We start from the raw sequence: 27,460 nt of genomic DNA on the forward strand, positions 1-27,460 counted from the left end.
TAACTAAGACAACAACCAACACAATTTTAAAAAAAGTAAATAGATATTTCTCCAAAGAAGATATAGAAATGACCAATATGTACATCAAAAGATACTCAACATCTTTAGTTATTACCAAAAAAACAAAAAACAAAAAACAACCCGTTGCCATCAAGTCAATTCCGACTCATAACAACCCTGTTGGACAGAGTAGATCTGCCCCAATAAGGTTTCCGAGGAGTGCCTGGTGGATTCGAACAGCTGACCTTTTGGTTAGGAGCCATAATTCTTAACCACTATGCCATCAGAATTTCCCATTAGTCATTAGGGAAATGCAAATCAAAACCATAATGAGATACCACTTCACCCAATGAGATACCACTAAAATGCCTGTTATTAAAAAAAAAAAAAAAAAGAAAGAAAGAAAAGAACAGGTGTTGGAGAGGTTGTGGAGTGATTGGAACCCTATACGTTGTTGATGGTGTATGTGAGCAAAAACTCTCGGACACTGGTCTGAAATTCAAAGTCCAGAGTGGGTTGTGACAGTTGGATCCAGGGTCCTACCGGGAGCAGCATGGTCCACCAAAATGGAGCCAAGCCATCCAGTGAGAGGTGATTAGCAAAGGATTTAAGTACAAAGGAGGACCTAACAGTGTATTCTAAACAGTTACTGGAAAATTAATGAAAATTATAATAATCACACCCTGATTGGCTATGTTAAACAGTTACAGTAAAAAGCTATGCATATTGATGGAAATTACAGTAAAAGCTATGAATATACTCAAACATGGTAGGTAGTGTGAGCAAAGAGTCCACAAAGAGTTAACCACGCTTCTGACTGGCTGGTGCCTTCTAAGAGACCCCGAGTCTCAGTAGCAGTTCCCTTGGATGAGTGGAACATACACAGGCTGGAATGTTGGTCAGGTGTTAAGAGAAACGAAGCCCTGGTAGATGCCATGACGTGGGTGAACCTTGAAAACACACAGAGCGGAATAAACGAGAGACAAAAGGGCAACACTTTGTGGTTCCACGTGTATGAAACATCTAGAACAGGCAAACACACGGAGAGAAGGTAGATGAGCCGTGCCAGGGGCTGAGCGGGGAGGGGAGGGAGTTATCGATCAATGGGTTCAGAGTTCCTCTGGGGTGATGGTTTTGAAAATCTATAGTGGTGGTGGTTGCCTGTCAGTGTGAATGTAATTAATGCCACTGAATCATACTCTTTTAAATGGTTAAAATGGCAAATTTGATATTACATGTATTTTACCACGATAATGAAAAGAAGAAAGTTATTTTAAAAAAAAAGTCACTCTCAAACCAGAGAGAGAGTAAGAGAGTAAGGGGAAACGCCTTGATTTTTCTGTCCTCACCTCCAGCCCCCTGCCAGAGCCTCGGGTTGGCCTAGCGCTCAGAACCCGCAGAAGCCGGGGCGGGGTGGGGGGGTGGCGGGGGTGGCTCGGGGCCCGGGAGGGGGGGCTCGGGGCCCGGGGGGGTCTCAGGGCCCGGGCAGGTCAGCCTTCCGACACCGAGCAGCCGAGAGGGGCGGGCGCAGTGGCGGGCAGTAGCCGGCCCCCTCCCTCCCCTGCCTTCCCCTCTCTGTTCGGGGCCGAGAGGGAGCGTCCCTGCCCTTAAAGGGCATCTCCGGGACGCTGCCAAGCGAAGCGGAGGATAGAGACGTCGGCACGCGCCCTGACAGACGCCGGTGCCAAGGCAGCGCGGCGGGGCGCAGCGGCGTCCCGGGAAGGAGGACTCGCCGGGCGGCGGACGCTGGGCCGAGGCGGGGAAGCACCAGCCGGCGACCGGGGTCGAGGGGCCGCGGAGGCCGCGTGGGGAGCCTGCGCCCCGGACGCCCGCTGTGGCTGTGACTGCTTCTCGGCTCCCTCCGGGCGGAAGGCGAGGCGGCAGCTCCCAGGCAGCCCCCGGGCGGCGGCGAGCCGGGCCGTGGCGTGAGGAGGCGGCCCGGGGGCACAGCCCGAGTGGGCTGAGGGGAAGGCCTGTTTGGGGAGCCGTCGCCACCTTAGGCCAGCTGCGGAAGATGAGGTCAGTTTGGGGAGAGCCGAGGATAGGAAAAGGAGCGCCTGAGGACTGAAGCCCGAGGCGCGCCACCCTTTCAGAGGCACGGGACGCAGAGCCGCAGACGCCGGCTGGCAGCAGCGGGAAGCTCGGGGCTGGGTGGGTGCAGGTGTGGCTGGGGGAGCAGGAGGGGGTGCAGACGTTTATACACGCGTATACCGGGCGCGTTCCCAGACGGTGCGCGCGTGCTGTGCTCACCAGCTGTTCTTTACCGACCAAAGAAATGAAACACGTTTGATATTTAAGTGGCTGGGGGGAAAAAACTGGGTAGGTTAAAAAAGAATTGCTGGGAGCCAGGAAGCAATCTTCGAATAAAAGAGCCCTAAATATTTACCCAGTTTTCGTAGCTATTTGGCAGAGTCCTCCAGCTTCGCTGGATTACGCGGTGTGGCTCCTCTCCAGGCCCAATGGAGCTTGTGTGAACGTGCCGGCACCACTGTTAGAGTCTTTTAAACACATTTTTGTTCTTGTTCTTCTTCTTATAATACTGTACTTCAGAACTGTTAGTGTATGCTGAAGTTTGTTTTCTGTCCGCTTAAACAGAAAGTAAAAGAAATGTAGACCTTCTCATTTCAAAACTACTGTCAGTGTGTGCAATTACCGGCCAAAAAGAAACAGGCTGTAAAGCTTCACTACCTGGTTTATGGAGTGCTTGGATGCTGGTGATGCTAACCTTGGACGGGATGCTTCTATAATGTGGCAAGCTGCCCCTATTCCGAGGGCCAAGGGCTCCGCCTGCTATCCATAACTCGACCCTTTCTTTGCACGGGGTTTGAAATAAACGGCCATTCTTTGGAAGACGTGGCATGGTTCCTGGGCCTCTGAAGTTGGACATGGTGATTTGTTGATGCCTGTTCCTCTCTGAGCCTGACAGGATAAAAGCCTTACTGCATTGTGGTGCTTTCTGGAAGGGCTGATCTTTTAGAAATTGTTTTTCTGATTGTTAATACATTCCTTTTTAAGTACAAAAAAAAAAAAAAAAAAAAGGTTAGGTCTCTTAGGAAAAAGATTAAACCGGAGAGATGGAAACAAAAGCAGGAAAGGATGGTGTCCACACCACAAGGGGCAGGTGGTTAGCACTGTCACCTGTACAAGAACCCCTAGTAGCCAGAGAGACATCTGTGGCATTTGACATTGCTGGTGACCAGACTAAGCAACAGCTGGACCAGGGGACCTGTAAGGCTGGGAGTGGGCTCCAGCAGCGCGCAGAGAGGCCTGCAGGGCCAGGGAAAGGAGGAGGGTAGGAGGTGTTATTTTGAAGTGGGAAGAGCTGAGCATATGTGTTCCCTGATGGGAATAATCCGTGTAGGAGAATAAGAGGGTATGGATTCGGTACAAGTTCCTTAGCACTGTGGAGGTGGCCGGTCGGCCCTGGCATCTAATATTGTCTGTGAAGGGGTCTCCCTGGTGCTATAGACCAGTGCCCTGGTGTCCCTTGTAGGACAATGACCTGGCTCTCCACACATGGCCCCAGGGCTCAGAGGGCAAGAGGTGCCAATAGTCTTGCGTTTCCCGTGGAGCACTTGATAAGAAATCTGTCTTCCAGCCAAAACACCTGTGTGCACACGTGGGGAAAATTAATACAGATGAACATGACACCCAGAGCCAGGGATTCAGACAGGCCCTCCACCCCACTGCACTCCAGTGTCCCGACCCTTTAGGCCCCACGGCCTCCATGAGCCCCAGTTCATGGGTAGTAAATAAGTCCAAAGCCCAGCAGCATTGGAGCTCTGTGTGGGTTTAGGGATGGTGGGCCTGGCTGCAAGCAAGAGGAGAGACAGAGCGGGGGCGCCTGTGTACAAGGAGGTGGCTGGTGGATGGGTGCTGATTTTCCAACTGCGGGAGGAAGAGGCAGTGGAAGAAGGCACCCCTTGCAGGAGCTGAAAGGCCAAGGCTGGAGCAGCAGTGATGGCGGGACAACGCACGTGAGCAGCCACTTCTTGCACTGTACTGCTTGGGATTCAGGTAGGACAGGAGGAGGTGGGTATCTATCTGGTCACTCTTGAGGGGCAGTGCTGCAGGTGGTGACCAGTGGTTTTAAGTCTGCCAGCCCCTCCACGTGGGCGTATTTGAGGTCAAAGAGTTTGTTTCTGGTCCTGGGCAAAGTAATTGCGGGAAGTGTGGAAAAGGAGGTGCTGTGCTCCCCTGACCACGAGCTTTGTTAGGCAGGGGCAGATTACTCAGTAAGCAGGGTAAGCACGTGTTTAGGGCATCAACAAAACAGAGGCACTAGCTGTCCAAAGCAAAGTCCCATAGATGCCAAGCAGACAGGACACAAGGAAAAGCTAGCACTGCACTGGAAGAGAACTGGCAGGGCACCGAGTGAGACTGACACCAGCTTCAGCGCGTGAGAATGTGCCGGCTGGAAATAAAGTTCGTGCAGAGTCATGAGGGTGCCCACAAGCCAGGTTGTTTAAGCTATGAGGCCCCTACCACTTCGACACCTTCGCTGACATCTGTCTGCTGGTGTCCCCTCCTTGTATTTGAAACTCCTTATCTCGGTGGGTCTCTTGGGAGTATACTAATTCTTTCCAATAAACAAGAGGTGGGGGTGGGCTGTCAAGTCTAACTCTTCCTACATTCACTCAATATGCAACTGGATCCAACATGAGTAGTTGCTGGGCAAGGACGGGTTATATTAATAGATAACAGGTTTCTGATCAATTTTGAGAGAACTATCTTGTACATCCATATCTGCTGATCTAGCAACTCCAGCCAGGAGGGCCAGCAATGCTCTTTGCCATGACACAAACACAGGGGTATGCTCCTGAGCACATCCTGGTAAACAACCAATGGGAACTCCAGTCCCAGGCGATGTGCAAAAGTGAGGGAACTCAGTAAGTCGACCAGTGTGATGAATTCAATCAAGTTACTTTTTAATTGTAGAGCATTTATGTACAGAATTTTGTCCTAAGTTTTGTAAACAATAGTATTTATAACTTTAAAATATGCTTGGCTTACATACAGACACAATCTAGCACACATTTAATACTAACACAGCAAATGTCCAAGAAATACTGAAAACGTTAATATTTATCTAACATGAAAAGTTTTCATTTATGTATCAAGTTTCTTTTTTTTTTTATTGTCTGTTGCGAAGGACACAGTGCTTGCTATTACTCTATAAAAAAAATAAATGAGGTATGAAGCACAGCAAGAGAACACAAAATTCAATATTTATTGTGCAAAATATGTTTCTGTTTTGCAACAATGAGTGTGTTTCTAAATTCATCTTCCAAGAAAGCAACAAAGGGCATTTACAGAACATTACATTTATATTTTATCATATTTACATGTCTCTGTATAAGGAAATTGAACAATTTCTCAAGGAAATAAATGAATATTTAAATAATAAAAATTATATAAATGTATTTTATTTTCTATTTCCCTTCAGACTGACTTTCTTTTAAGAAATTGATTGATATTGTTTTGACTCACAAAAGAAACTTGCTTGTGGAGAAGTGGTGCTATTGTTACATCGATTATGTACGTATCTCCAAATATGGGAGCTGAACAATTCTCAAATAAAATGTACAGTTTATAAATTTTGTACATGATAACAATTACATTTTCCTTTTTATTTTGGGCTGATCAGGTATCACCTCACGTTCTGGTCTCTCTCGTTGACCACGTAAGAGCATACCAGCAGCACTGTAATGAAGTGACTCTGGTCCTGTCCTGCCCAAAGCGAAGCAAAATGCGTCTTCAGATCGAGCACACCCTTGTATTTGTATCATGCTCTTTGTGATGGCTCAGTGGTAGGCCAATGCACTGTGACGACGCAGCCTCAAAGGGTGGAAAAGGAATGTGCGAGTTTTTAAGTATTATTTCAAGACAAAAAACACTCGTGGAGATCTGCGAAGGGCCCACCAACTAACATCTTCTGACAAATGAATGACGTGATTTCTGACTGCCTCATAAGTACTTTTTACTATCTCAGAGCCAAATAACAAAATTGCATGTTCCAAGTCAATTTTTTTTACTTATTTTCAAATATAAATTTTTGTGTTAACATCCAAATTCAAATGTAATTTTTATACTGTAAATTTTACTTTTATAAATTTTATCTATTTTCAATTATTTAAATTTATTTTTGACAGTAGAACCAAATTTAAAAAGTGACACAATTTTATATCCAAGTAAAACAAAATGGCAACAACTAAGTGGACCACAAAAACAAAAGCTCAAAGAAAAGAAAAAGGATTTGTGACTCCCTAAAGACAATTGCAAAATTAACTTCCTTTTTAAAATGTAATAAATCAGAAGAGAGTTCTTCCATTGAACACTGGAGCTTAATGGGTGCAAATCATTGTACTAGTACCGCTAGTACTGAAATTAGTAACAGCAATATGGATATAACAGAATTGGTTCCAATGCTCCTTGCTGTAGTAAAAAAAATTGATGATCTAGCGAGTGAAACTATTTTAGAATCTGAAATTCTTATGCCCATGGCGCTCTCCTCAGCACCGCACCCACCCACCTGCCATCCTCAAAAGTACAGAAGCAATCATATAGGGACCCCTTATGTCCACACCTGCAACTTATGACTTACCTGCCATTTTGTCTGTTGACTCCGCCTCTGCTACAGGTGTCCGTCCTGGCGTAGGTCAGTCTCCATCTCCCCAAACGATTCTTTGGAACCGACCCTCTCTCACCTTCCTGAGGATCTCATGCTAGTTTTTTCTTCTCACCGCATCAATTTCTCCCCCTTTACTGGATCATTACCAAACATGCTCTAGAATATACCATCTGAAAACAACAAAATCCAACCTCCACATGACCCACTTCCCCCAGGTACTGCCTCAGCTCTGTGCCACAGCACTAAAGTGACACTGCTTGTCAGGGTGACCAGCAACCACTCGGTGACAAATCTATCAGAAACTTTCTAGATCCTATTTAACCTTTCAATATTCTACTAAATTTTAACATTCCCTCCTTCATGAAATACTTGGCTTCCCTTGCTTTTCTCCAGTCTCATTGGCTGTTCCTCTTTAGTCTCCGCTGCTGGCTTCATTTGCAAAACCCCTAAATATTGGGGTATCTCAAGCACAAGCCAGGGTCCTTTGCCCTCTCGATATATTGCCTCTGTGTGATCTAATCCATTCCTTTGACTTTAAATGGTCTCTAAACACCAATGACTCTCCAAAGAATCCTTCAACCCAGCCTTGCTTCTGAGCACCAGACAGGTAGGTCTGGCTGTCTATGTGTCTTTGCCCTCCTGGAGGCCTTGCAAACCTCACATCTAACATACCAAAATGGACTTTCATATCTGCCCTCTTCCTCCACCAAAACTCTTTCCAGAAACCCAGTAGTCTCTGGATTGGAAAAAAGAAGTAAACTTTATTCATGGAGGGCAAGATCCTAGATATAGAAAATTCCAAACAGTCGACAAGAAAACTTCTAGAGCTAATAGAGGAATTTAGTAAGTTGCAGTGTACATGGTCAACAAACAAAATCAGCTGGGTTTCTATACCAGAGATAAGAAAGCTGAAAGGAAAATTAGGGAACTGATTCCATTCACAATAACATCTAAGAGAATAAAGTAACTAGAAATAAATCTAACCAGGGATGTGAAGGGCTTATACAATGAAAATTATAAAACACTGCTGAAAGAGAATAAAGAAGATTTACATAAAGATCTTTCATGTTCATGGACTGGAAGACTCAATGTTGTTAAGATGTCAGTACTACCCAAAGGGATTCATAGCATCAGTGCAATCCTGATCAAAATTCCTATAGTCTTCTTTACGGAAATGGAAAAACCAATCCTCAACTTTATATGGCACGGCCCCCCAACCCAGAGGCCCCAAATAGCTAAAGTAATGTTGAAAGACAAAAATAAAGTAGGAGGACTTACATTTCCTGATTTTAAAACATATTATACAGCTACAGTAATCAAAGCAGCCTGGTACCGGCATAACAATAATCCCATAGACAAATGGAACAGAATTGAGAGTCTGGAAATAAAACCACTCATTCACGGTAAACTGATTTTTGACAAGGGTGCTAAGTCAATTCGATGGGGGGAAGAAGAAACTCTTCAATAAATGGTGTTGGGAAAATTGTGTTTCCACATGCAGAAAAATGAAGCAGGATCCATGCCTTAGCATACACAAAAACAAATTAAAAATGTGAAAACCAAACCATAAAATTCTTAGAAGAAAATGCAGAGGCAATGTGGTGAGACATAGTTTTTTAACAATGGATTATCCGATATAACAACAAAAGCACAAACAGCAAAAAACAAAATAGATAAATGGAATCTCATAAAAGTTAAAAACTTCTGCTCATGAAAAATCTACCAAAAAAAGGTGAAAAGACAAGCTACCAACTGGGAAAATACCTTTGGAAACCATAGATCAGATAACCTAAACTCATTGCCGTTGAGTCGATTCCGACTCATAGCGATCCTATAGGGCAGAGTTAGAACTGCCTCACAGGGTTTCCAAGGAACGCCTGGTGGATTCAAACTGCCGACCTTTTGGTTAGCAGCCATAACTCTTAACCATTATGCCACCAGGGGTTCTATAGATAAGAATCTAATAACCAAAATACACATAACTTCAACAACTTGACAACAAAAAGACAAATAGTCCAATCAAAAAATGGGCAAAGATCTTGAAAAGGCATTTCATCAGAGATGCCAATCAAAAGCACAATGAGATACCATATTTCATTTCCACTAAGAAGGCTAAGGAAACCCCAGTGGCATAGTGATTAAGAGCCACAGCTGCTAACCAAAACGTTGGCCATTTGAATCCACCAGATGCTCCTTGGAAACCCTATGGGGCAGTTCTACTCTGTCCATAGCGTTGCTATGAGTCAGAATCGACTCGAGGGCAACGGGTAATAAGGCTAACATAAACAAAACAAAAAAACAAACATTGACAAGGATGTGGGGAAATTGGAATCCTTATCCATTGCTGGTGGGAATGCAAAATGGTACAGCCATGGTGGGAAACAGTGTGGCGGCTCCTCAAAAAACTAAAAATAGAACTACCATATGACCCAGCAATTCCACTCCTAAGTATATACTCAAAAGACTTGAAAGCAGAGACTCAGATTCTTGTACACCACGTTCACTGCAGGGCTGGCAATAAATGGTGGAAACAATGTAAATGCCCATGAACAGATGAACGGATGAACACAACGGAACATACTTACAATGGAATACTCCTCAATCAGTAAGAGAAATGAAGTCTTGATACATGTTACAATATGAAGCTTGAAGACATTATGTTGAGTGAAGTAAGTGCAGCCAAACACCTCATGGGATTTAGTTCCTTGGTTTGGAGATTTAGGGTCATGGCTTTATGGGACATCCCAGTTCACTGGCCTAATATGTTTAGTGCTTCTGTTCTATCTCCTAGTTCGTTGTGTAGTGCCTGGGGTCTTAAAAGTTTGCAAGTGGCCATTCAAGGCTCAACTGGTCTCTATTCATCTGGAGCAACAAGAGGAAGACAGAAAGGCAGGAATAGGAGTCTGTAATAGGAGAAGGATATGGAATGCATGGCTAATTCCCTCCTTGAACAACTGCCTCCTTTGCCATGAGACCAGAAGAACTGGATGGTCCTCAGTTACCATTTCTGAACATTTTGATCAAAGATCCCTAGAAGAATCCTGATCAAAAGAGGAAAATGCAGAACAGAATTTCAAATTCTCATGGACTGCAGACTTTCTGGACCCAGTGGAGGTTGTACGAATCCCTGAAACTACAGTAGCACCCTGCCCCTCCATCCACAGTTTCGCTTTCTGTGGTTTCAGTTACCTGCAGACACCAAGGTCCAAAAATGTTAAATGAGTAGCATATGAAAGCTCGTGTCTTACTGTTCGAGGACCACATTCACATAACTTTTATTACAGTATATTGTTATAATTGTTCTATTTTATTATTTTTACTCTCTTACTATGGGGTTTATCATAGGTATGCATGGATGGGTCACAGCATAGTATATAGAGTGTTCAGTACTGTCTGATTTCAGGCATCCACGGGGGTCTTCAAACATATCCCTCCCAAGGGGGGGCTTCTGTATTGCCCTAAGATAATCTTTAAACCTTAAATGAAAAATATCTCCTGAGGTCTCCTTAAAAGCAAATAGGTTAACTAGTAAAAAAAAGTCTGCCTTATACATTGCGCTCTTTTAGGATCTTTCTATCCTAAAAGATAGACAACAGCAAATGGAAAGTTCAGATAGGAACTTTAGGGGCAGTGGCTTTGCCAATGGAGGAGGAACAACTTAGAAAAGGAGGGTGAGAATGGTTCCAGAACGGGGAAAATGTAATGTCAACAAGACGCACATTGTAGAGACTGGAACTGGTGGATGTATTTGCTCTGTATATTCTCAACACCAAAGTGACAATAAAAAACTCCAGGAGTCATCCAAAATTCCTACCTTTTACACCCTTAACCACATATGTAAATCATAGGAGGACTCGAATCTACCTTCGAGACATAGCTTAGTCACTTCTAATTGTCTCTATTTTCATTGCAACTTGCCCAGTCCAGGTCCCCAGAGCTTGGACTACCGCAGAACCTGTGCAGCCTTACCACTTCCCTCTTAGCCCCAGACAATCACCTCTCCCCTGTACAGACTGGACAGCACTCTTGCTTAAAATCCTTCAATGGCTTCCCGTGGCACTTAGATGTTTCAAATCCCTGAAGTCCCCTGTGTGGTTTGGCCCTTGCTTTTCTCTGTGATCTTATCTGGCCACTCCGTTCCAGCCATCATCGTTGGGCTCTTGGCACATGCTGCTGCTGTTGCTTCTTCCAGGAAGGCCTTTGCCTTCATCCCTCCCATGGCGATCCTTCATTCTTTAGGCCTTAGGTTAAGGAATGCCTCTCCGGACACTTGGCTACCTCATCTGATACTTAGTTGACCTGTTTTTGTTGACCTGCTCCCCCACCCCCCAACTGGAATATAAGCTCTGGGACGCCAGGGACCAGGGCTGTCTCACGCAATGTGGGGTCCCCAGTGCCTTTTTAGGCATTCGGTAAGTATGGGTTGAGTGCATGGCCGAAGGGTTAGAGGTAACCAGTGCAGCTCACCGGTCAGCAGTGTCTGCCATGGGGAGATGAGGCCTTGCTTCTGCTTCTACTGCTAGTTCTTTCCAAGAGGACACTTTCGAGATTTGAGGCACCGAATGGCCATGAGAAGACACCTTTCTGCCCTTCCCATTCCCTACTCCCTAGGTGACTGCATTCAGACTAGTAAACCGGAAGGCTAGGATTACGCTTCTTGCCTTTTGTGGCCCGGATATGGCAGTGAGGAGTTGGCATCCACCCCAGCGAAGACAACCACACCAAGCAGCAGCTTATAAAGAACGGCCAGGGTGGCGAACACTGCTCAGCCCTGTCCACACTGACAGCCTCACAAACAGCAAGTGTTTCGGAACAGGATTAACGATTTTTTCCTCCAGGTTATGGATGCTCTGATGATTCTGCTAAAACAATGCAATCCAACAGGTTGCTACTTTGAGGCGTGCATGCAGCACAGGTTAGAAATCTGTTTTAGGAGCTGTGAGGGGGTCTCTGGGCAGTTTTTATTCCTGGCAACCCCCTTAAATTAAATATGATAAATACATTAAACATGATGGCAATAATCTCTGTTAGTCAGAATAAGATGCAAAGAGTTGCCTCAAAAAAAGTCAGAAGACTACAGTGAACAAAGAAAAATAGACTTTAAACAACGGAACAAGGCACCAAGAATACTTTAAAATCTGACTGTGGTAAACATCTAAAAAGAGATGTTCTCCTTCTGTCCTGAACTGCAGGGAAGATAGAGTCTCTAGTTGGAATAAGTTACAAGCCTTTATTTAAACATTTCATTTGAAAAGAAAGAATCAAGTCACCCTCCTGTAATTCTGAAAGGCAAACCAGACTGTCAGTGACTTCCAAGCAGCCATGACTTCACGAGCACCAAACAGAGCAGGAGACTGGCGCAGAGAAATTTGAGGAGGCAGCCTTTATAGATGTAAAATATTTTATTTGTAAATGGTGATCTTCTAAATCTGTGTCCACAAATTCCAAAACCCATAACACTCTGTATACTTCAAAAAATTCAATTTTTGCCAACATTAGATACTATTATACAGAACAGAAAACAAAACAAAACAAAAACCTGGTAGGACAAATACTGGTAGGATGTCAGAATATTGTACGAGAGAAGAAAAATATTCAAGAAACAAATTTCATACAGCTATTTATCAAGAGAAAAATATATACACTTGATTTATTCTGTAAGATAAAAATACATCATGCCATATACATTACAAGTCGAGAACTGTATCACTGATATACCCACAGCTTACAGTCCACTTTATTGTGCACACGAAAAACTTCATTTTACATTTAGCCCGTGAAGTGTCAGTACCAGAATTTTAAGTACAAAATAAAAAGCTAACCTGCTTCAAAACGCTGATTAAGTTTCTACAAGCAAACACAAAACAGTGTCTTTTTTTGTTTGTATTTTTTTGTTTTTATTAAAGAAATGTAAACAAACAGTTCATACAGACACATGTTAAAATTACACCTTTCAAAACCCTATTGCCGGAGTCCTGCAGCTGCAAAAGCATAATCATGTCGCTCCTTTTTTTTTATTTTTATTTTTTTTGTGTTAAACAGAAGGCTAAGGAGTTAGATTTAGGTTCCTGCTACATTATCCTATTATGTTTACATGATTCTTCGCGGCCTGAAACAAAGTTCTAATCAAAACTACTTTGCTGAAGAAAAAAATTCAGCCTCCATTTGGGTGTATTTTTAAGCAGTTATTCACAGTTATCACAAATTGTAAGCACAAAAAACCTGACTGAAGAAGTAGGGATGCAACAATATAATATGAAAAAAATTAGTTTAAATTACCAAAACAGCTATAAAAGTTGTAGTCATAGCATACACTCCGTTCTATCAGAAGTAAGGTGTATAAAACAATTAAGTACTAATAGACCATAGTTTCCAAAAAATCCCAAATAGTCTAGGTTGAAATTTTGGTTATTAATTATAATGGCAGATTTAATAACATAAAATTATATTGTAACATCCCTAGGAACATTTTATAAGCACCCGAGCTGCTGCAGAGCCTGATAGCATTTGGTCAATAACTATTTTTATACTGTATTTTCTTCTCAAAATATTTACATATTTGTACAAAGTAACAGAGTTTGTTAGTTCTGCAGGTCACAGCAGCAGCTTGGCTTTCTTCTAACTTTTATTTAAAAATAGCTTCATTCACTTATTCAATAATAAATACAAAAAGTTTCTCTTATTTTACAGAAATCAAAAACTACAATAAACTGACTCATGGAATCAAGTATTTAAATGTATTTTAGTGCAAGTTATTATCCCTTAGCTCTATCCCTAAGGAAGTCATTTCAGTACATTCCTTGTTCAGTGGTGTCTACTTTATTTAAAAATTTTTAAATTAGAGGGCCTGCCCCTTTTCAAATAAGGCCGTGGCCAGCACTTTGGACATCTCCCTTTCGCTGGTGATTTCAGTCTTACATTCATAGGAGGCCCCCACCGTGAGGCAGGGCAGCCATCGGCTCTTTGCCCCAGTAAAAGTTTCTCCTTAGTGAGATTAAAAAGAAAAAAAAAGCTAAACAAAACCCACCCACCAAAAAACAAAAAAAGCTAGAAAGAAAATCAAGAGAAAGAAAAAGGAAAAAGAAAAAAAAAAAGAAAAAGAAAAAGAAAAAGTGCTGGACCATTCTGTGGTTCTGTTTAGCCTTAGAACTTCAGGAAAGTTGCTTTCTCCTGGGGCTGCTTTAACCTGAAGTACTAAGGAAATCAGAATTCCCAGAAGCTATTTTTCAAAAAGTCATAAAACAGAAAATGAAAGTTATCTTTCTGTCTGTAAAATTCAAATGGCGTGTTGAATCACTTCTTCCTAGGGACAAGTTGCCGCGCTCGGGCGAGGAATGCGCTCAGTTCATCCACTTCCGGCAGTTCACAGCTCCACAGTGACATGGGATCTTGTGCTGGTCGTCTTCAAAGTCAAACTTGTAGTCATAGCAAAGCTGCCACGCAAAGAATCAGCGTGAGAAAGGTGGGCGAAGATACGGCAGGGAGGGGTCTCCTGTCTAGATTTCCCCAGTTCAAAACCAGCAAACAAAATGGGCCTAAGTCAAAAGGAGACCTACTTTGTTGAGGTCCCATGGGACCCTGAGTGGAACCCTCAAAACAAAATGAACTAACATAGCTACTCTTTACTTAGGGATTCAAAGAGGGCGGAGCAGATAGAGGGGCAATATGCTTCAGCCAAACCAGATCTGCGCTTTTCTCCAGCTGCTCCCAGCACCGTCCGTGGCGGAGGGAGGGACCAGCCACACAGGGTGCTGGGCCGGGCACCCTCCTGCCCTCCCCACTGTTTGTTGAGTGGAGCATCCAAGTTTGAGGAGAGACTACTGCCTTTAGAAACTAACAACTGACTTCCTCCTTAAAAGAATATTTAAAGGTTGTCTAAGGGTTATCAAATTATTAGTAACCTCTCAGATCAGCCCTGTTCCCAAGGTATGTGGCAGTCTACATGATTTCTATGGCACATGCCTCACCCCTCCGAGCCCAGCCAGCTTAGCCTGCTTCCACACCCCAACAAATTGTACACTGTGAAATGAGGGGAGGCTTGTCTCTCAGTCCTCTCTAATTCTAATGTTCTAGGATAGCATTTGGAAGCACCTCCTTTCCACAGAGAAAGGAAATAAACCAATATTGAGTAGCTACTTGTAGGAACGATAATACTGACTTTGATTAGGTTATTTGCTGGGTTTTTGGAGGAGCTCTGTTAGGGAATAGTTCTTCCCATGTTACAGAAAATAAAATCAGGATCAGGGGGTTAAAAACTTGCTAAAGAATGCTGAGGTACCATGGGGGCAGAGGCTCATATGCTGGGATGGCTGGGCCCCACAGCCATAAGGCCACTACCGCCGTTCTCACCAGCACCACGCCGGAGATCTCACATACTTTCCCTCCCCTATCTTCAAGTGACTCTTTGATTTGCAGTGGGCTCCATGTTTAGCCAGATCTGTATTCTTGGTTTAAAAAATGAGATTCCAAAAGAGATGACCCAAAAAATCCAGGCATAGTCTCACAGCTACAGTCAAGAAGGGCTGGGGGCTCCCATAAAGGAAAGACACTCAGACTCCTCACTTTCCCAAAATGGGGGCGGGCGAGGAGGGCAGGAGGTTTCCTACAGAAATCAACACTGCTGCCACATGTGCGTCACAATAAACTCCAATTCCAGATGAGGGCACTTGGATCAAAATATGCTGATCACATTTGTGGAAGACGAAGCTGAGAAACGTGATGGGACAAACCGCAAGTCCAGCATTCAGCATTAAAAAAAAACCCAAATACCCAAGCTCCTTGGAAATCTGTTGACGTGAAAAATTGGTAAGATTGTATCGATCACAGTGTGAATATGAGCAAGCTGGAGCAATCTGGGGCCCCAAATTTGCTGCCTGACAGCCTTAATGTGATCTCACACAGTATTAGCATTCCTGGAGACCACAGTGACAATTCCGTTATATTCTTCAAACATCAGTTCAATTACAGACATAATATTTAGAGCAAGGAATACTGCCCAATTGTGCCCAGGGTAAGGGAGTCTGAAAGAGCATAAGACATATGAAAACGATGTCATCTAATGAGTGACATGGGGACGTTAACTTGTGGAATAGAAAAATAAGGAAATGGGAAGAGTGAAGATGAAGTCACTCTCAGAGCTGTCTGTGCAAGAAGGTGGCAACTTGAATGCCTCAGGTGAAACAGGACAGAGTGGCCAAATCTGACCTAACACGAGCCAACTTCCACCAGAGTTACCGTGTATAAAGGGGTGAACTACCACATACCCGGGTATGCAGCAGGCAGACACTACCCTCTCTTACCTCTTCTCCTTTCTGGATTCTCCGGTTGGAGCTGATGATAATTTTATGTCCTCTCTCAAAAGTCACCACTTCAGCCACACAATTGGGTGCACATGAATGGTTGATATATCTGCAAACCATCATGTTAGAAAACTGTTACAACACAACTGGAAATCCCTCCACTAATAGGGAAAACTTTTTCCTAATTACATTCCTATTTGCCCATTAACAGAACAAGTGCAAATACACAATTTCAAGTAAAAATTCTTTTCGAAACAACTTATTTGCCCTGAATTTTAATCACTGAAAAGCTGTAGTAAGCATCTTTCCCCTGCTTTGATCTCTCTCCGTTACCATACAGCCCGCCAAGCAAAGGGCTAGGCTGATCAGATTCCTCTTTGCTCTCACCTTGCAGGCCCTCCTGTAAGCGTGGCATCGATAACGTGGTCATTATCCATGCGGAACATGTACACGCCGCGGTTCTGGAAAAGAAAGCACTTTTTTCTACTTCTCATTACAAATTCAGCCACCAGTGCAGATGGGGAACTACTCTCCGTGCTCATATCCACCTGAGAAGTGCTGAGTGAGAACTGAAACGCACCTGTTCACAACCGCTGTGGGTATTCTACTAAGCACCATCGGAGGTGACTATGCCACGGCATGAGTTTACAGCAATGAATGGTTGCTTTGTGACACCAGGCTCACTGACCAACGCGTCACTGACCAACGCGAGCTAAACCGTAGTGCTCATCGAGGGGGATGGGAGTAAAATGCAGCACCCCGGCCCTACAGCAAATGTGTATGGAAAGAGTGCACCACCAAAGTACAGGCTACAGCTCTAGCTGTGCAAATAACAGCACTGACCGAAAAAGATAGATGGAAACAGACAAGAGAAAAACACAAGAATATCCAGACATGGCTTTTGCTCAAAAACATGAGAGCCAAATTTGGCCTTGCCTTTTCAGGATGTTTAGATGGCACGAGATGGAGAGAGGATGAATGTGGCAAGACTTACAGAATCACAAGTGCCAGGCCCCTACCTGAGACTCATAAAGTTTCTCTTTTCTGTTTGCCACTTCATTTCGAATTATAGTCCCAATATATTCAATGACCATGGTGTGCTTCTCAATGTCTCTAGCAGCATACAGGCCTAGTCCCTGCAAAAAAGAAAAAAAAGTATACATATACATACACATATATATATATCCTCTTGACAGTACTTCAATTCATCTGAGAACAAATCTGCATTCTCTCCTTCATACAAAATTATAACCTTGAGTTTAACACGTTGGGTCTTATCAAAGTCATACTTAAGGTTTCACAGGAATTCAAGTGATCTTTTTTATTGAATACGCTAATCTTTGACAGTTAAAAATGAGACAATCTTACCACTTACAGCTATGCCATCATTACCTTTTTTTCCAGTGTCTTTTTTACGCTAGTTTCTTATGGCATACCTATCAGACTCTATGACCATGACATGCATGAACATGAAGCAAAGTAATAATGTGATTGGCTGCCCACATTTTTACCAGGCTATCCCATCTTCCAGGTAATCCCATGCTGAGATCCCATCAACTAAACAGGCTAATGGCCTTTTGCAATCACTTCATCCCGTTACTATTCTAAAAAAGTTTGACATGACAATAAACTTAGTAAAATAGAAACAGGGCTAACTAGAAGGGATTATTAAAATACTATAAAGAGGTTTCACATTTGGCTATGAGCTGGAAGCCAGGGAAAAAAAAGAGAAACGGTGTTATTTTGCTCTAGTTATCTGCAAAGCTGGAAACAAAGTTCTTGGGAAAGGCAAATTTTTTTTCCTAATACATAATTCTGAGGTTGCCAAGGGCATGTACAGCGACTTGAATGGACTGTCTCATTTGGCAATTTGTACTGTCTCGCTTGGGCCCTAGTGGTGAAGTAGTTAAGAGCTCGGCTGCTAACCAAAAGGTCGACAGTTCAAATCCACCAGCTGCTCCTTGGAAACCCTATGGGCCAGTTCTACTCTGTCCTCTCGGGTCACTATCAGTTAGAACTGACTCCATGGCAAGGGGTTTGGTGTTTTTAGGCTTGTTAATAATACAAATTATGGAAAAGTGACATACTGAAAAAAATAAGGACAGTTTTCATGACAGCATATTTATCCTTTCTTATCCCAGTTTGTTTCTGCATTCTCACCTAAAACTAACCAGAAGGCAGTAGTGGAGAAGTAAGAACAAACACACCATGTATGCTACCTGGGGCATTATCCCAGATGCATTCCTCATCAAGCACCAGCTTGGAGTATACAGCAGGGAAGGCCAATGCCAGAGACTTTAGGACATGACCTGAATGAGTTTCTCAAAATACTACTTATGCAGTTGGTCTGTTCAGTCCCAGATATGCATCTACAGCGAGCAAACCAAACAGCTGTTACTACACACTTCGGTACTGCAGCATCTTCTGACAGACAGGTATGACACGTTATTCTTGTACAGGGTTTTTCTCAGCAGGACTAGGCCTGGAAGTGGCAGAGGCACAGCAGGTTAAGTGCTTCCAGCACGGCTCGGGTCTGTACCACATCGGCTGTGGCTTTCTGAGTGCAGGGGAAACAAACTGGTGCTGCCCTGCAAGGATGGTAACTCCAGTTTCACGTTCACAGCACTCAGTCTCACAGGTTGTAATTCCCCCTGCAGGAATATGGTGTTTCCCATCGCGTTTGCACCACTTGGTTACTGTTTTCTTCTTCAGGCACCTTCAGAGAGAATTATAGCTTACTGAAAACTACCTGGCAGACAATCCACATGCCAGTCTCTCCCCATCTACTTTAAACTCCAGCTGCACACAGGATTTTAAAACAGAAAGGGGGTATTATAAGGCAAATATTAAACTACCTCTGGGAAATTTATAAGTTGGGGAGGTAGGAGAATAAGCAAAAATGCATGGGAAACAGTTGGAATTTTATTTTCAAATAGGAGGAAATGTGTGTGATTATAAAAGAAGAGGAGGGAAAAGAATCATTTATGGAAAAGAGAAGTATAAAAACTTCTAATTAACAAGAGAAAAAAGATGGAATAAGAGCAACCTGATCAAAACAGCACAGTCAAGGAACAGGAAAAGGGAGAACAGTGTGAGCACAGCACGTTCATCGAGGGCAGTGGGAGTAAACCCAGCCGCCAGTCCTCGTCGCAGCCGAGCGTGGGATCAGTGTGCCCACCAAAGCACAGGCTGGAGGGTAAAAACAAGGCCCGGCCATATGTGGTTTATACTTTATACTTGAAAACAAATTGGATAAATAAAAAGCCAGCATTTCTTTATTTAATGGAGAAAGACTTAAGGTTCTCTGCTAAAATCACAAACATTAAGTCGGTCCACTATTTATCACTGTGCTGGAGGTAGCAGCCAATGCAAACAGACAAGAGAAAGAAATCAGAGGGACAGGAACTGGTAAAACCATCTCTAATTGCAGCGTAGTGGTTAAGTGCTACGCCTGCTAACAAAGGGTCGGCAGTTCAAATCTGCCAGGCGCCCCTTGGAAACTCTATGGGGCAGTTCCACTCTGTCCTGCAGGGTCGCTATGAGTCGGAATCGACTCGACGGCACTGGGTTTGGTTTGGTTTTTTGGTTAATTGCAGATGACAACTCTGTATGTAAAAAGCACCCTGGAAATAAAATCAATGGAAAATTAAAACTAATAAAGTAGCAAGAGATAAAATACTTATGCAAAAATCAACAGCTTTCGTACAAACAACAGCCATTTAGAAAAATAGTGGAAGAGTCCATAGCAAAGAATAAAATACCTAGGCATGAACTTAACAATGTGGAGAAAGGAAAATATTCCCAGGAGACACAAAAGCACTTTTGAACATATGCAAGAACGTGCTATGCTTTCAGATGAGGTGATTCAACATCACCACTCCAGGTTTATTTAAAAATGTAACATGATTATAATAATCTTACCTTCAGGATTTCTTGAACTAGATAAACTGATTATAAAGTTTACTTGGAAAACTAAGCAAGAATGGCAAGAGTTAGCTCTTTTAGAAACTGGATCAATTTCTTGCACTGTACACTGGGAAAATTCCAAATGGATTGAAGGACTAAAAGCAAAAATAAAAAGAAAAAAATCCAAGTAATAAAAAACAAAACAAAACCAAGGTTGATTTCCTTTATAAACTGGAAATGGGGAAAGTTTTTAACTGTGAGTCAAAATCCAGAAGCAACAGGACAAAAACAAAAACAAAAAAACTGGCCTATCTGCTTACATGAAAACAAAATTAAAAGCCAAAACTAAAAAAACTTCTATCTGTGAAAAACAACAAAAGCAAATTAAAGAGAAATGGCAAGCACGGTAAAAGCATTTACAATTTATCACTTAACACAATGGGTTAATATTTTTATTATTTAAAAAGGTCTAAAAATAAAGGGAATGATCAATCTGATAGACAGGAAGAAACTGTTTCTAGAAAATGAAAACAAGTGGATTTTGATTATTTTACACAAATAATGCGAGCCTTCTACATTTGTCAACTGCTCCCTCCCCCATGGGTATTTTTGTAAGCATGCTAATTTTTTTTTACAGCAACATTAAAAAAAAAAAAAAAATTGACATAGTTGCCTTACAAAAATACCTTAGCAGGGAGGGAGAGGAGGGAGCAGTTGGCAAACAAATGTAGGAGGCGTGCCTTATTTGCATAAAAATAAGGTATATAAACAGCTCAGCCTTACTCATTAAGAAAACTGCTCACAATAAGAAAACTTGAAGTAAAATTACCCTGAAATACTGCTTTCACCTATTAGACTGCCCCCTCCCCCCCAAAATCCTAAAATTTAACATATTTCATATTGGAGAATCTATGGGAGAAACATACCCTCTCATATATGGGGTTCAAAATGAAAAAATCAGGCACTGTCTGGCCGGGCCGGGTAACAGTTATAGACGGATATTCACTTCACAGTACTAGTCTCTCTACTTCTGTGTGCATTTGAAAATTTTCATTAAATGAGGGAAAAATAACAGATTAGGTAAGTGAGGACAAAGATCAAGACAAAGACAAAATAAGAGGAGACGAGGATAAAGGTGTTATGTACTGAAAAAAGGCACTGTCTATGGAAGCAGTCACATCTGTCTGCACCAGATACCTTAATAAGCAAGTTCATGAAGTCAAATCTAGTAAAAATAAGATAATTTGTCAGATATTTTAATCTCTCTCAGAACTGGTCAGAACTGGAGGACAAAAGCAGACAAAATAAAAGATCCATGATGTACGTGACCATAAAGAACTCCTTGACAACTTCTAAAAAGTATAGCCTGAGTTTATAGGTTATAATTCATAATCATAATTCAATAAAATTGGAACGAAAAGACTGAATTAATAAAGATAAAAGTTAAAAGTAATATAAACTAGGAAAAAAAAAAGTAGAAAAGATAAAAATGTCCAAAAGCTGGTTCTCTGAAAAATCCAATGAAGGAAATAAGCTTCTTGTAAACTTTAGGGAAAAGAAGTCAAAATAAGTAAATAAAGTACTGGGAAATATCATAATTGGAGATGAGAATAAAAGAATCACATGGCATGAAATTAAAAAATATCTTCGATTTTGACCTGAGCAGTAGAAAACTGGAATTATCAAAGAAAGGTCACTACCAAGATCTACTAAAATGGGGCAGTCCCAGACACATACAGAGCTGAAATTTTTATCCCTTTGAAGAACAAATGATTCCAATATTATTTAAATTATTCAGAAAGATGGAAAAGGAAGTTTCCTGAATTAAAAGTGGAAAAAGAAGGGAGGCTCTCTGATTCATTTTATAAAGCCAGCATAGACCAAATACCTGACAAAGTATCAGAAAAAAAATCTTTAGAATACACACACACATAGAATCCAGAAATTTATCAAAAGAATACAATATGCCCAAGTATGGTTTATTTCAGAAATGCAAGACTGATTTTAATATAACTCATTATATCAAACGGTTATGGTGGAGAAAAAAGCATGTATCATCAGTGGGTGCTGCAAAGGCATACAAAAAGGTTTGTTAAAAATGGCTGCTGAGTTTCAGGTGAGATAAAGAAACACACATAGCATGAAGGCTGTTTAAGGGGGTCTGTCTTTTGCTGATGTGGTGGTCTACTGTAGAAAACTCAGAAGCTCTAGGATAAAGCTACCAGAGATTTTAGTAAGATAGGTATACACAAGGTAAGTATTAGGAATAGCTTCTCTCAATTACAGCGATAAGTATACAGAAGCTGGAAATGGGAAAAAAAATTTCTCAAACTAACGAGAAAAAATAGAAAAATAATTAGTAACATATTTAATCATAAGGCATGGCATCTATTTGAAGAAAATGATGAAATCTTATTAAAGGGCATGAAATAAGACCTGAAGGGAAAGATATGTGTTTTGATGGGTAGAATAAATCTGTTGGATATAATATAAAATATAAATTATCCTAAGAAAACCAGAAGGCATAGCACAGCACCTATCTGAAGAAAACTATAATGCCTTATTGAAGAACTCAGAGTGGGACCTGAATGGAAAGACTTAATACAAAAATATAAATTCTCAAAAACAGAATCCTGACAGGTTTTTAATTTTTCAGCTACATAATATGATGACTCAGCTTATATAGAAGACTAAAGCCCTCGGAATAGGTGTGAAAAGTACACACACACACACACACAAAAATGATAAAGTCACTATTTGGTATAAAAATGCAAGGAGACTGGTAGAAAAGAATAGAGAATCCAAATAGATTCCTATATCTAAAAAATTTAATGTATAGTAGTTGGTATTAAAATAGTAGTGTATTAAAATTCGGGCCTATATGCATGGATTAATTACCAAATGGTGCTTCAACAACTGGTTATCCAATGGAAGAAAATAAAATTGTCTTAAACTTCTTGTGTGCCATTCAGTTGATTCCGATTCTTAAAAAAAAAAAAAAAATATATATATATATTTTTTTTATCCGACTCATAGTGACCCTATATATGACAGAGTACAACTGCCCCATAGGGTCTCCCAGGCTGTAATCTTTAAGGAAGGAGCCCTAGTAGCGCAGTGGTTAAACATTCAGCTACTAATTGAAAGGTCGGCAGTTCGAACCCATCGACAGCTCCAAAGATGTGGCAGACTGCTTCTGTAAAGAATTGCAGCCTTGGAAACCCTATGGGGCAGTACTACTCTGTTCTATACCGTTGCTATGGAGTTGGAATCAACTCCATGGCAACAGGTTTGGGTTTTTTAAAAAATCTTTATGGGGAAAAGATCGCCAGTTCTTTTCTCCTGTGGAGCCACTGGTGCGTTCGAACCACTAACCTTTTGGTTAGCAGCTTAGTTAGTACTTAACTACTGTGCCACCAGGACTCCAGTCTTAAACATGAAACAATCTAATCTTAGGAAAAAAAAATCTAAGAGGCTACATATACAATCTATGATGGTGGTGAACTGTCTTCTTCACGAAGACTAGAAGCTATAAAAGATGATGCATGTTTAACCACATAAAAAAAAAAAGTTTTTTTTTTTTAAAAAGCACCATATGCAAAGTCATACAGGTAAATGATGTTTTTATGAGACAATATTTAGTAGTAGTGCAAGTTGTTATAGATTGTAAAACAGACAAAAGATACGAATATACAATTCACAGAAGAGAAAATCCAAATGGCAAACATGAAGTGCTCATTCATCAGTAGCTAGATACTGTAATCAAGGTAACAATATCGGTCCATATTTATCAGGCTGGCAGAAACTTAAAAAGATGGTAACGACTGTTACAAATAGGAGGAGGAGAAAATACGCTCATACGCTGCAGGAAGTAATGCGTAATTACAGTCTTTATAGAAGACTGGCGGTATCTACTAAAATGAAAAATACCTATGCTTTGACAAAGAAATCTTACTTTGTGGAATGTATCTCAAAGTAGTGAAAATATCAATACACGTTATTGTTAGGTGCCACCGAGTCAGTTCTGACTTACAGCGACCCTATGTACGACAGAACAAAACACTGCTCGGTCGTACGCCATCCTCACAATCTTTATTACGCTTAAGGTCATTGTTGCTGCCACTGTATCAATTCATCTAGATGAAGGCTGCCCTCTTTTTCACTGACCCTCTGCTTTACCAAGCATGATGTCCTTCTCCAGGGACTGATCCCCCCGATAACACGTCCAAAGTACGTGAGATGAAAGCCTGCAATCCTCGCTTCTAATGTGCATTCTGGCTGTACTTCCTCCACAACGGATTTGTTCACTCTTCTGGCAGCCCACAGTATATTAGACGTTCTTCACCAACATGATAATTATGGATTTGTTCACTCTTCTGGCAGCCCACAGTATATTAGACGTTCTTCACCAACATGATAATTCAAGAGCATCAATTCTTCCTTCGGTCTTCCTTATTCGTTGTCTAGCTTTCGCACGCATACGAGGCGAATGAAAACACCACAGCTTGGGTCAGGCAAACCTTAGTCCTCAAGCTGATCTCTTTGTTTTTTAACACTTTAAAGAGATCTTTTGCAGCAGATTTGTCCAATGCAATGTGTCTTTTGATTTCCCGACTCCTGCTTCTGTGGGCACTGACTGTGGATCCAAGTAAAAGGAAATCCTTTGCAGCTTCAATATTTTCTCTGTTTATCATGATGTTGCTTACTGGCCCAGTTGTGAGGATTTTTGTTTTCTTTATATTCAGGTATAATCCATACTGAAGACTGTGGTCTTTGATCTTCATCAGTAAGTGCTTCAAGTCCTCTTCACTTTCAGCAAGCAAGGCTGTGTCACCTGCATATCACAGGTTGTTAATGAGTCTTCCTCCAATCCTGATGCCACATTCCTCTTCATACAGTCCAGCTTCTTTGATTATTTACTCAGCATACAGACTGAATAAGTACGGTGAAAGGATACAACCCTGATCACACCTTTCTTGACTTTAATGCAGTATCCCTCCTTGTTCTGTTTGAGCGACTGCCTCCTGGTCTAAGTATGCATTCCTTATGAGCATAATTAAATGTTCTGGAATCCCTATTCTTCACAATGTTATCCATAATTTTTATGATCCATACAGTCAAATGCCTTTGCATAGTCAATAAACACAGGTAAACACCTTTCTGGTATTCTCTGCTTTCAGCCATGATTCATCTGACATCAGCAAAGACATTCCTTGTTTCAGTCCTCTTCTGAACCTGGCCTGAATTTCTGGTAGTTCCCTGTAGAGGTACTTCTGCAACCACTTTTGCATGATTTTCAGCAAAATCTTACTTACATGTGATGTTGATATTGTTTGATAATTTCTGCATTCTGTTGGATCACCTTTCTTTGGAATGGGTACAAATATGGTTCTCTTCCAGTTGACTGGCCAGGTAAGCTGTCTTCCAGGTTTCTTGGCATAGACCAGGGGGTGCCTACAGCTCTGCATCCGTTTGCTGGAACACCTCAGTTGGTATTCTGTCAATGCCTGGAGCTGTATATTTCACTAACGCCTTCCGTGCAGCTTGGACCTCTCCCTTCAGTACTACTGGTTCTTGATCATATGCTACACCTCCTGAAATGGATGAACATCGACCAATTCTTTTCGGCATAGTGACTCTGTGTACTCCTTCCAACTTCTTTTCATGCTTCCTGCGCCGTTTAGTATTTTCCCCGAAGAATCTTTCAGTATTGCAACTTGAGGCTTGAATTTTTTCTTTGGTTCTTTCAGCTTGAGAAATACTGAAGGTGTTCTTCCCTTTCAGTTGTCTATCTCCAGGTCTTTGCACATTGCATTGTAATACTTTACTTGGTCTTCTTCGAGTCGTCCTTCGAAATCTTCTGTTCAGCTCTTTTACTTCATCATTTCTTCCTTTTGCTTTAGCTACTATACATTCAACAGCAAGCTTCAGAGTCTCTTCTGACATCCATTTTGGTCTTTTCTTTCTTTCCTGTCTTTTTAATGACCTCTTGCTTTCTTCATGTATGGTATCCTTGATGTCAATCCACAACCCGTCTGGTCTTCAGTCTTTAGTTTTAGTGTTCAATGCATCAAATCTGCTCTTGAGATGGTCTCTAAATTCAGGTGGGGTATGCTCTAGGTCGTACTTCAGCTCTCACGGACTTGTTCTAATTTTCTTCAGCTTCAGCTTGAACCTGCATATGAGCAACTGAAAGTCTGTTCCACAGCCGGCCCCTGGCCCTGTTCTGACTGATGATATTGAGCTTTTTCATTGCCTCTTTCCACAGATGTAGTCAATGTGATTCCTGTGTATTACATCTGGTGAGATCCACATGTATAGACACCATTTATATTGTTGAAAAAAGGTATCTGCAATGAAGAATCTGCTGGTCTTGCAAAATTCTGTCATGCAATCTCCAGAGTCATTTCTATCACAAAGACAGTATTTTCCAACTACCAATCCTTCTTGTTTCCAACTTTCACATTCCAATCACCAGGAATTATCAATGCATCTTGATTGCATATTTGATCAATTTCAGACTGCAGAAATTGGTAAAAATGTTCAATTTCTTCACCTTTGGCGTAAGTGGCTGGTGCATAAATTTGAGTAATAATCATATTAACTGGTTTTCCATTCAACCATATGGATATTATCCTATCACTGACAGCATTGTACGTCAGGACAGATCTTGAAATGTTCTTTTTGATGATGACCGCTATGAAATTCCTCTTCGATTTGTCATTCCCAGCATACTAGACCGTATATATGACTGTTTGATTCAAAATGGCCAACACCAGTCCATTTCAGCTCACTAATGCCTAGGATACTGATGTTTATGCATTCCATTTCATTTCTGATGACTTCCAATTTTCCTAGATTCATACTTTGTACACGCATATTCTGATTATTAATAGATGTTTGCACAGTTGTTTCTTCTTGAGTCGTGCCATATCAGCAAATGAAGGTCCCGAAAGCTTGCCTCCATCCACGTCATAAAGGTCACCTCTACTGTGAGGAGGCAGCTCTTCCCCAGTCGCCTTTTGGGTGCCTTCCAACCTGAGGGGCTCATCTTCCAGCACTATATCAGACAATGTTTCACTGCTATTCACAAGGTTTTCACTGGCTAATTTTTTTAGAAGTAGATTGCCAGGTCCTTCTTCCTGGTCTGTACGCCAGTCTGAAAGCTTGGCTGAAATCTGTCCACCAGGTGTCTGGGGTCTACCAAGGGGATTGGTTGGTTCTGCCATTCCACCAGGCTCATAAGAGGTAATCCCAAAAAGTTGAGGGGGACCTGACTATCATCAAGAAAAGTTGGGAGCACATCTTTTGGACCCAAGATTCCTGCACTGAGAACCTCCTAGACCCAGGCGACAGAGAGAACTGTAACACTGGAGGCAGCAAGAGATGGCAGTGGTAAGAGATGGCAATGACATGAGACTGGCAGACAGCTGCAGTGGGTTTGCCAACCTGTGAAGTACCCATGAAGTGACAGAGCTGAGTGCCTTTGGGCAGGAGGCATCCTGGCAGGGTAGGGTGCCTCTGGGCACTTATCATCAGTGGAGCTAAAGAGCTGTAACACTAGCCTGAGCAGGGGCCGAGGCAGGCCTGGCAGCAGTAGACCTGAGCAGGGCCTGGTGGTAGA

At 41.9% G+C, this 27,460-nt stretch overlaps 1 protein-coding gene across 16 annotated transcripts in view; it reads right to left on the reverse strand.

The window, feature by feature from the left end:
- Positions 1–12,014: 12,014 nt before the first annotated feature.
- The window catches only part of KMT2C (lysine methyltransferase 2C), a 395,919-nt gene continuing 380,473 nt past the window's right edge, over positions 12,015–27,460 (reverse strand). For all 16 annotated transcript variants that reach the window (XM_064275087.1, XM_064275080.1, XM_064275084.1 and 13 more), the window contains 4 exons: positions 16,950–17,066; positions 16,318–16,391; positions 15,931–16,039; positions 12,015–14,064 (listed from right to left, as the gene is read on the reverse strand). In XM_064275087.1, coding sequence (XP_064131157.1) covers positions 13,972–14,064; positions 15,931–16,039; positions 16,318–16,391; positions 16,950–17,066 — 393 coding nt within the window. In that variant the 3' untranslated portion in view covers positions 12,015–13,971. The remainder of the gene's footprint in view (positions 14,065–15,930; positions 16,040–16,317; positions 16,392–16,949; positions 17,067–27,460) is intronic.

The sequence above is a fragment of the Loxodonta africana genome, chromosome 22, assembly GCF_030014295.1.
Source record: "Loxodonta africana isolate mLoxAfr1 chromosome 22, mLoxAfr1.hap2, whole genome shotgun sequence".
NCBI classification, from domain to species: Eukaryota; Metazoa; Chordata; class Mammalia; order Proboscidea; family Elephantidae; genus Loxodonta; species Loxodonta africana.